General features: G+C 34.8%; 1 protein-coding gene across 1 annotated transcript; it reads right to left on the reverse strand.

Annotated features, from left to right (window-relative positions):
- Nucleotides 1-1,324: 1,324 nt before the first annotated feature.
- Nucleotides 1,325-9,991, reverse strand: LOC128243361 (trafficking protein particle complex subunit 2-like protein). Its single transcript, XM_052961099.1, has 5 exons — nucleotides 9,943-9,991; nucleotides 8,806-8,978; nucleotides 7,939-8,026; nucleotides 7,411-7,490; nucleotides 1,325-3,232 (listed from the first exon to the last, which is right to left on the reverse strand). The coding sequence occupies exons 1-5, from the start codon at nucleotides 9,973-9,975 to the stop codon at nucleotides 3,193-3,195; spliced, it is 414 nt and encodes a 137-aa protein (XP_052817059.1). The 5' UTR covers nucleotides 9,976-9,991; the 3' UTR covers nucleotides 1,325-3,192.
- Nucleotides 9,992-10,057: the final 66 nt, after the last annotated feature.

Here is a 10,057-nt window from a genome sequence, read left to right on the forward strand (position 1 = left end):
TGAAAATTTGATTCATCAACATTTTATTTGTGTATTCAGAAGTTTTCGGGGAAAAGGTAGATGCTTTGTAATCCAAAATCAGATAAAATATTATTTCGTAAAAATTGCTCAACTCCTAATTACAGCTTTTCGTGTTGCAACGGATATATGAATCATGCTTGTTAGGTATTGAACCGCAAAAGTGAAAATAGAAATTGATTTTTTTAAACATTTTTTTTAATTTTGGTCCTTCAATCAACTTGTGTCGCTGCCGGCCCTTAAACAGAACCAGGAAATAAACTGTCAAAAACATGTCTTTTCAAACACGTCTTCATATTGCCTTAAAAATTGACTCTAATGTGACTTTCATATCAATGTGTTTGACTTCAGTATTGACAATTAGAATTGTTTTAACTTGATGTGGCATTGTCACTGAAATGCAACTTTTCATTATCCTAAACTAAGTAAGAAGACTATTCTATGAATGACAAGACTTTTGATGAAAAAACAACATTTATAGATAATATAGATTCAAATCTTCATTTATAGGTATTGTTGCATTTAAATCCTCGTCTTATGTATCAGAAGCCAAGCTGAATTCTACTAGGACATGGACACCTCAAAATGTCACGTTGGGTGCAATATTGAACAGATTATGGTACATCTGGCAGGGATTGTTCCCATGACCTCTTACTTTGCAGGTGGATACTATCGCTGAGATATTAAAGATCGCTCAAAAGAGTCATGGTACAAGTGCCGATGTATATGAAATACCCAGTTACGGGTGGTTTTATGTACACTGTAATATACGTGAATAAACAAAATTGTTAATATCAGAAGTTGTTAATGTTGAAACGGAATTTGTTTTAATTTCAATGTTTCTTCTTCTTGTTACCGGTGATGGGACATTCTCTTGAACAAAGTTATTTTTGTCAACAGTTTTTTATTTTAAGTTACTGAGTTAAAAAGCATAATTCATCCTGTATTTCTTAGATTATGAATATAAACAAATATACATGCCAATCAGAGAATGACCCTTTCTATATGTATCATGGCTTGTGATCTATACTGTATACATGTCCGAGTATACGTGAAAATCCTTTCATGTTGCCCCTATCTGACTAACCTTAGACAAGTCAAATAGCTTATGATACTCACTAAGAGTCATCTAGAAGTTAGATTCAAGATCAAGGTCTTTATTACTGATATTTTTCTTCAAATGTTAATTGTGACCTTGACCTTTGACCCATTTACATGTTTCATTGGAAACCATCCAATGACCAATGGCAAGTTTTATGACTTTTATAGACAAATTAATGGAAAAAGAAATCACAAAATACTCATATAAACCAGGTTGTACATTTATTAAAAATATTGCACATTTCAAACAGATTTATATTGTAACTGTGATAATTAATGACAATAGGTGCCGCGAAACTAAAGCCAATGCTTATCTGTTGATTTCAGTCTTAAAGGGGCATAACTCAATACAAATATTAAACCCAGAGGTATGGCCCTTGCTGTACATGACCATATTGTCGCTGGCAAACATGTATTGCAACAATTTTCGTTTGAATATCTTGTAGCTGTAGCCAAGGTCAAGGCTTTTGCAGGACACTACCAATGATGATGACACCAAGGCTATGACAATACCTCGGACCAACAGATTAGCTATAAATAAATCAATTGTACATTAAGTTGATGACTTCTTGCAACTTAAACATTAACTATGAACATGAACAATGGTTGGAAAAAGAACAATGGTTTTTAACATGTAGTGCAGTTTTTTTTAGTATCCTCATAAACGAAGGTATTTGTGATAATAACAATTCTGTCAAGACTCGTTACATTCTGCAGACAAGTAGAAATCATTAGAACACTAGTTTTTAGAAAGAATGGCCTTTTGTTATACTGTAGGAGTATATAATACCACTATAGCCACTTGTCAAATAAAAAAAAAACATCACATGAAAATGTTCTGAATGGATTTACAAAATAATTTCCAATACATTAAATAGCAATATTGAAGTAACACATTCAATTTTATAAACATTTAAAAAATCTTATATATTTTTATGGCCCAAAGGAATAACATGTAAGGCCAAAAACAAATAAAATTGTTTGTTTAGGGTAACTCCCAAAATTTCTAGGTAGGGATTTTTTTTCTCTTTTTTTTCGAAATCTTGTAAGTTCAGAGTGTTTTCTTACAAATGGCAGTCTTTCCTACATTACTGTCATTGCCTGACTTTGTTTTATCATATAAACAATAATTCTGATTAAAATCTGCATTTATCGGCCCTTCGTAACTTTCTATTCACTAACGAGTATATTTTTGCTCAGAAACGGGAAAAAAAAAGTTAGGGTCGGCGCATTTTTATAGGTAGGGTCGGGTTACCCGAAACAGACATTTTTTTTTTTTTAAGTCTAATAATCTTGGTATATATCTTGCTAAATACTCTTACTTTTGTTTTGTGCGTACTATTTATTAAATTCAACACCTCTTATTGAAGAAGGCCTTAAGATGATTTTGAATGCATTATCACGTTTTACACGTTAAACTTTTATGATCAAAACAAAACAATGCATTTAGTTACAGATAAAACAAGATTAGCCCTTATTAATGTTTTTTTTTTTTTAATTCGTTGCTATATATGCTGTATATTCACAAATTCCACAGTTAAAAAAGAGCCAAATATCACATATATATATTTTTTATCTGAATCTCAATCATATGAAATTTTTGGTTTCAGCATTAATGTCAAATGAGATAAACATAATCATGCATTCTAACTAAAAAAATAAATTTTATCATCAACCTATATTGTGGTCCTTTAAACATGTATGGTTATAAGGACAAAAAACTAAAAAACACAAAAAAACTACATTGAATCAGAAGTATTTGATAGCGTATTTTGTATTTAACATAGGAATGACTTAAACTTTTTATGCTAATTGAAACACTGTATGAAAATAGGACCAATTTATTGGATTAAATTAAGCAGATGCATTCATAGCATCAATTTGGGAACATGCTGCTAATTCTCAACAAATAACATTGTACACGTAATTTATGTCAACTTATGTATAAAGTTAGAAGAAAGTTAATCACTAATGACCACAAATGATAATTGCTGGTTGTGGACACCCATTGACGATTATTTGATTATATTGATCATCGAGCCATCACTACAGCTACCTCATGTCTGTCAACAATCACTCCTGCAACATGGACAGCACAGTGCTATTGAATGTCCTGAAATACACACAATAATACATTAACTGGTGTACAGTGAGTTTTAAAGCTGCACTCTCACAGATTGAACGTTTTGACAATTTTTTTATTTTTTGTCTTGGAACGAGCAAATTTTTGTGAAAGTCCATGAAAACCAGTTATATAAGAGTGCTGACAAAAAATTAGATCGCAGATTTTCATATTTAGGTTAAAAAATTGATGTTTTATGCATTTTTCTTAAACCGTTAGTAACGGTTTAAGCCATAAAACCTTAATTTTCGAACGAACATATGCAAATCTATGAGCTGATCTTTTGTCAGTAATCTAATATCACTGGTTTGCAGATATTTACGCAAAAAAATGCTCTTTCCAGGACAAAAAATAAAAAAGTTGTAAAAATGGTAAATCTGTGAGTGTGCAGCTTTAAAACAAAAAACAACAACACAATCAAAGAAAGATTTTGTTAAACTTTTCAACATTACTGAAACACATTTTTTTATGCTATGAGGCATTTTAGATAATTTGTTATTTCTCAATTAAAGCGATATAAGGTATTTCAAATAGATAAAAATATGTATTATTGAAACCACATTTTTCGAATCACATTAAATGTTTTGATGGAATAATGAGTTTTGAGATTGTATTAAGTAAGCTTTCCACTTGGGTGCTCTTAGTAATTCTAATTGTGCCTACTGGAGTGCCTTAAGTAATAGTAACTTCTCCCAATGGAGTGCTTTAATTAATACATGATTGTAGTTACTTAACCCACTGGAGTTCTTTAAGTAATAGTTACTTAACCCAATGGAGTTCTTTAAGTAATAGTTACTTCACCAACTGGAGTGCTCTATGTAATAGCTGCTTCATTCACCAGAGTGCTCTAAGTAATAGTTTCTTCACCCACTGGAGTGCTTTAAGTAATTGTCATAGTACCCTGGAGTGCTTTAAGTAATAGTTACTTAACCCACTGGAGTGCTCTAAGTAATTGTTATAGTACCCTGGAGTGCTTTAAGTAATTGTTTCTTCACCCACTGGAGTGCTTTAAGTAATTGTCATAGTACCCTGGAGTGCTTTAACTAATAGTTACTTAACCCACTGGAGTGCTCTAAGTAATTGTTATAGTACCCTGGAGTGCTTTAAGTAATTGTTTCTTCACCCACTGGAGTGCTTTAAGTAATTGTCATAGTACCCTGGAGTGCTTTAAGTAATAGTTACTTAACCCACTGGAGTGCTCTAAGTAATTGTCATAGTACCCTGGAGTGCTTTAAGTAATAGTTACTTCACCCACTGGAGTGCTCTAAGTAATTGTTTCTTCACCCACTGGGGTGCTCTAAGTAATAGTTACTTCACCCACTGGAGTGCTTTAAGTAATTGTTTCTTCACCCACTGGAGTGCTCTAAGTAATTGTCATAGTACCCTGGAGTGCTTTAAGTAATAGTTACTTCACCCACTGGAGTGCTTTAAGTAATTGTTTCTTCACCCACTGGGGTGCTCTAAGTAATAGTTACTTCACCCACTGGAGTGCTCTAAGTAATTGTCATAGTACCCTGGAGTGCTTTAAGTAATAGTTACTTCACCCACTGGAGTGCTCTAAGTAATTGTTTCTTCACCCACTGGGGTGCTCTAAGTAATAGTTACTTCACCCACTGGAGTGCTCTAAGTAATTGTTTCTTCACCCACTGGAGTGCTCTAAGTAATTGTCATAGTACCCTGGAGTGCTTTAAGTAATAGTTACTTCACCCACTGGAGTGCTTTAAGTAATTGTTTCTTCACCCACTGGGGTGCTCTAAGTAATTGTTTCTTCACCCACTGGAGTGCTCTAAGTAATTGTTTCTTCACCCACTGGAGTGCTCTAAGTAATTGTCATAGTACCCTGGAGTGCTCTAAGTAATTGTTTCTTCACCCACTGGGGTGCTCTAAGTAATTGTCATAGTACCCTGGAGTGCTTTAAGTAATAGTTACTTCACCCACTGGAGTGCTTTAAGTAATTGTCATAGCACCCTGGAGTGCTCTAAGTAATTGTTTCTTCACCCACTGGGGTGCTCTAAGTAATTGTCATAGTACCCTGGAGTGCTTTAAGTAATAGTTTCTTCACCCACTGGAGTGCTTTAAGTAATTGTCATAGTACCCTGGAGTGCTTTAAGTAATAGTTACTTCACCCACTGGAGTGCTTTAAGTAATTGTTATAGTACCCTGGAGTGCTCTAAGTAATTGTTTCTTCACCCACTGGGGTGCTCTAAGTAATTGTCATAGTACCCTGGAGTGCTTTAAGTAATAGTTACTTCACCCACTGGAGTGCTTTAAGTAATTGTCATAGCACCCTGGAGTGCTCTAAGTAATTGTTTCTTCACCCACTGGGGTGCTCTAAGTAATTGTCATAGTACCCTGGAGTGCTTTAAGTAATAGTTTCTTCACCCACTGGAGTGCTTTAAGTAATTGTTATAGCACCATGGAGTGCTCTAAGTAATTGTTTCTTCACCCACTGGGGTGCTCTAAGTAATTGTCATAGTACCCTGGAGTGCTTTAAGTAATAGTTACTTCACCCACTGGAGTGCTTTAAGTAATTGTCATAGTACCCTGGAGTGCTCTAAGTAATTGTTTCTTCACCCACTGGGGTGCTCTAAGTAATTGTCATAGTACCCTGGAGTGCTTTAAGTAATAGTTTCTTCACCCACTGGAGTGCTTTAAGTAATTGTTATAGTACCCTGGAGTGCTTTAAGTAATAGTTACTTCACCCACTGGAGTGCTTTAAGTAATAGTTACTTCACCCACTGGAGTGCTTTAAATAATAGTTACTTCACCCACTGGAGTGCTTTAAGTAATAGTTACTTCACCCACTGGAGTGCTTTAAGTAATAGTTACTTCACCCACTGGAGTGCTTTAAGTAATAGTTACTTCACCCACTGGAGTGCTTTAAGTAATTGTCATAGTACCCTGGAGTGCTCTAAGTAATAGTTGCTTCACCCACTGGAGTGCTTTAAGTAATTGTTATAGTACCCTGGAGTGCTCTAAGTAATTGTTTCTTCACCCACTGGGGTGCTCTAAGTAATTGTTATAGTACCCTGGAGTGCTTTAAGTAATAGTTACTTAACCCACTGGAGTGCTCTAAGTAATAGTTTCTTCACCCACTAGGGTGCTCTAAGTAATTGTTTCTTCACCCACTGGGGTGCTCTAAGTAATTGTCATAGTACCCTGGAGTGCTTTAAGTAATAGTTACTTAACCCACTGGAGTGCTCTAAGTAATAGTTTCTTCATCCACTAGGGTGCTCTAAGTAATTGTTTCTTCACCCACTGGGGTGCTCTAAGTAATTGTCATAGTACCCTGGAGTGCTTTAAGTAATAGTTACTTAACCCACCAGAGTGCTCTAAATAATAGTTTCTTCACCCACTGGAGTGCTTCAAGTAATTGTTATAGTACCCTGGAGTGCTTTAAGTAATAGTTACTTCACCCACTGGAGTGCTTTAAGTAATTGTCATAGTACCCTGGAGTGCTTTAAGTAATAGTTACTTAACCCACTGGAGTGCTCTAAGAAATAGTTTCTTCACCCACTGGAGTGCTTTAAGTAATTGTTTCTTCACCCACTGGGGTGCTCTAAGTAATTGTCATAGTACCCTGGAGTGCTTTAAGTAATAGTTACTTAACCCACTGGAGTGCTTTAAGTAATTGTTATAGTACCCTGGAGTGCTTTAAGTAATAGTTACTTCACCCACTGGAGTGCTTTAATTAATTGTCATAGTACCCTGGAGTGCTTTAAGTAATAGTTACTTCACCCACTGGAGTGCTTTAAGTAATAGATGCTTTATCCACTGCAGTGATATAAATAATAGTTACTTCACCCTCTGAAGTGCTCAAAGTAATAGTTACTTCACCCTCTTGTGTGCTCTAAGTAGTGGTTACCTCACCCTATGGAGTGCTCTAAGTCATGGTTTCTCAAACCACTGCCCAAGTTATTGAAATTATACAAATCAAGCACGAAGCACTAGTTTATTATTAGTTCAATCACAATTGTGTATGAACTATTTTGAACCATATTGTCAACCTTACCTTGCAATAAATTGTGTGTGTGTATATATGGAAATATTGCTGTATTTTCTCCGAACACTACTTATTGCATGGAGCCATGTCTTCAAGAATGAATGCATAAATTAAAACACAGAAAACAGTCTCCAATATGGAACAACTTCTATTGTCAATATCTTACTTGGAGGATATAGAGTCCCCAGGAATGTAGAAAGGATTACACACCATATCCACATAAGCATTGTGCAGTTTTCTGAACATCTGAAACATTCAAGTACATTACATAACTATACCATAATACAATGAAGCAATACAATGTTACTGTATTATAATATATTTTATCTTTAAATAATATCCTATGTCTTGAAAACATACATTTCCAGGTCATCAGCTCTTTGTTTCGATATGATATGTATGTTTGTTATAAATGTCGCAAAATAGCTCATTTAGCTAATGTGTCTTGTTAGCATATACCCGACTTAAAGGTTCTAAAGTATCTTGTATGTTATACATGTTACAATCAAACAACATCAACCACTGTACCAGTTAAAATCAAACACTATCACCTAACGTATATGTTACAATCAAACACTGCAAGTACCACCTATCATACATGTTACTACACTATCACCTACCATACTTGTTCCAAAGAGCTCTCAATATCATACATCTATTATTTAGACCGTAAGAAAGGTATGAATCTACTCACACTTCTTATTTCATTATCCCGTAATGTTGTGTTGGATGATTCAACAACTATCACAAACTTTATTTTAGTATTGGTTACATATCCATATCTTAACATCTATTAAGGAAAGATAAGCAATAAACAACCAATGGCTAAATTTTACTTCACATGTACATGTTAAGAGTTACGTCGTGTTAGAATAATCGGACTGTATTAAACTGCTAAGAGTATGTATGTGTAAGGCCCATATTTCATGTGCATGCCGTCCACATCCAAAGTCAGCATTAATTCTGTGTTACTCATACACTTTTTAAAACGAAGCCGTATTTCATGTGTCAATAAAAACATTAATACAACAGAAAAAATTGAAGAGGAAATATCATCCTAAAGTTAAAAGAGTCAATTTCATGTCAAAAGTTGATTTTCACATATCAGATGTTTTATATAAAATCATTAATTAACTTAATCAAAATGTTTCAATTCCATGTAGAAAAAATTCAAATCGGACAAACACAGGATAAAAGTTTCATTCTCTGTATATTTTGCTTTATGACATGATTTTAGCGGAATGCGGATTGGATGCACATGGGGTAACATGGAATGAAACCAACAATATATAACTTGTCCTTTTTTATGTAACCGTACAGAGGATGCAGACAGCTGATGCAACAGCATCCACAATCCACATGTGACACTGGCCTTATATGATGGTATTCTTATTCTATCCACCTCTTTTGTAAAATACATTTACTTGTCATAAAGAGAAATAAATTTTATACTTGTAACTTATGTAATCTGAACAAAAAGAATTTCAGTGTAACATGATGGTTAAAAAACATTTAAATTTCAATGGTGAAAGTTAAAATATTTTTAAAAATGAAAGGATACACTTTATAATCTTCAGTCGGATACAACAGTCCAAGATACAGTTCTCGTAATTCGTTGGCATTCTTGCCGACATTGTTGACCTTCTCCTCGATCACATCTAGTGAAGTGTGCACCGTGTAGTAGAACTTTAACTCATTTTCTGCCGATGCTGCCTTTATGTATAAAGGGTAGTTCTGGAAACAAAATCAACAATGTATCTTATTTATTTTACTAACTACATACTGTTTTTAAACTTATATCATTTTAACATTTTTTGTCCATTTCCTGGGGTCATCGTGTGTGGAAAAAATTGTTTCGTTAACTTAGGTTTTGTGTCTATTGTAAAACCCTGGCTGTAGGTATTCAATGACTTAGTGGGCAACATTTCATACATGAAGAACTTCCTTAAAATCAAAGATAAACAACCTCTCCATTTTCCCTTTGTTTCTGTATGTATTTCTTTAGACCTTGCAGTCAAGGATAACCCTTGCAAGCACTTATTTCCAACAGGGACCTTTTTTTTTGCTGAAGGAGCAGCACGCGGAAGAGACAGTGGTGGGATACAAGGAAGTCCAGGTGCGATACCCTAGCTTTTTATCGATGAAACCCCTTGGTTCTTTTACGTGCTTGGTGTAAAGCACCGATACACAGAGTAAAACTTTTCTGGGTTAAACCAGTACTGAGTACAACACTTTTCCAAGCACTACCCTTTAAATGCCAAGCCCCAGCCAAGGGAGCTACTTGTACCAACTTTTAACTTCTTTTGGTATGACACAGCCAGGGATCGAACCCACTACCTCCCACTCCATAGGCGGACGCCTTAACCACTAGGCCACAGAGATGGTGTTATAAAACAAGACACAGATTTACTTGGTAGGCAGGTTTTCTTCATATCTGTTTTTTAAGGTTGCATTTTCAGGACGACTTATTATCAATTTTATCAAATTGTGCTACATTGATGAAGTCGTACAATGGCTACATATCCGAACCTTATGTCCTATCCAAATTATAAGCTATAAGAGACAATTTATCCTTGTTGTTGACACATATTCTAAAAAAATCCGTTAATAATTGTTAGAAAACAATTAAAGGAACTGAAATCAACAGTGAAGTCGACAAATAAAGCGAAAAGGATCATAAACTTTGAAAAATTTCAACCTCCTTTGCAATGACAGCAACACAGACGGCCATCTTTCTTTTAATTATAGCGACCAATGGCAATTAGAAGAACGGTGGGAAACCCAGGGTCAAAAGTTCATGTTGAAACGAAAAT

This window comes from Mya arenaria, chromosome 8 (assembly GCF_026914265.1).
Source record: "Mya arenaria isolate MELC-2E11 chromosome 8, ASM2691426v1".
NCBI classification, from domain to species: domain Eukaryota; kingdom Metazoa; phylum Mollusca; class Bivalvia; order Myida; family Myidae; genus Mya; species Mya arenaria.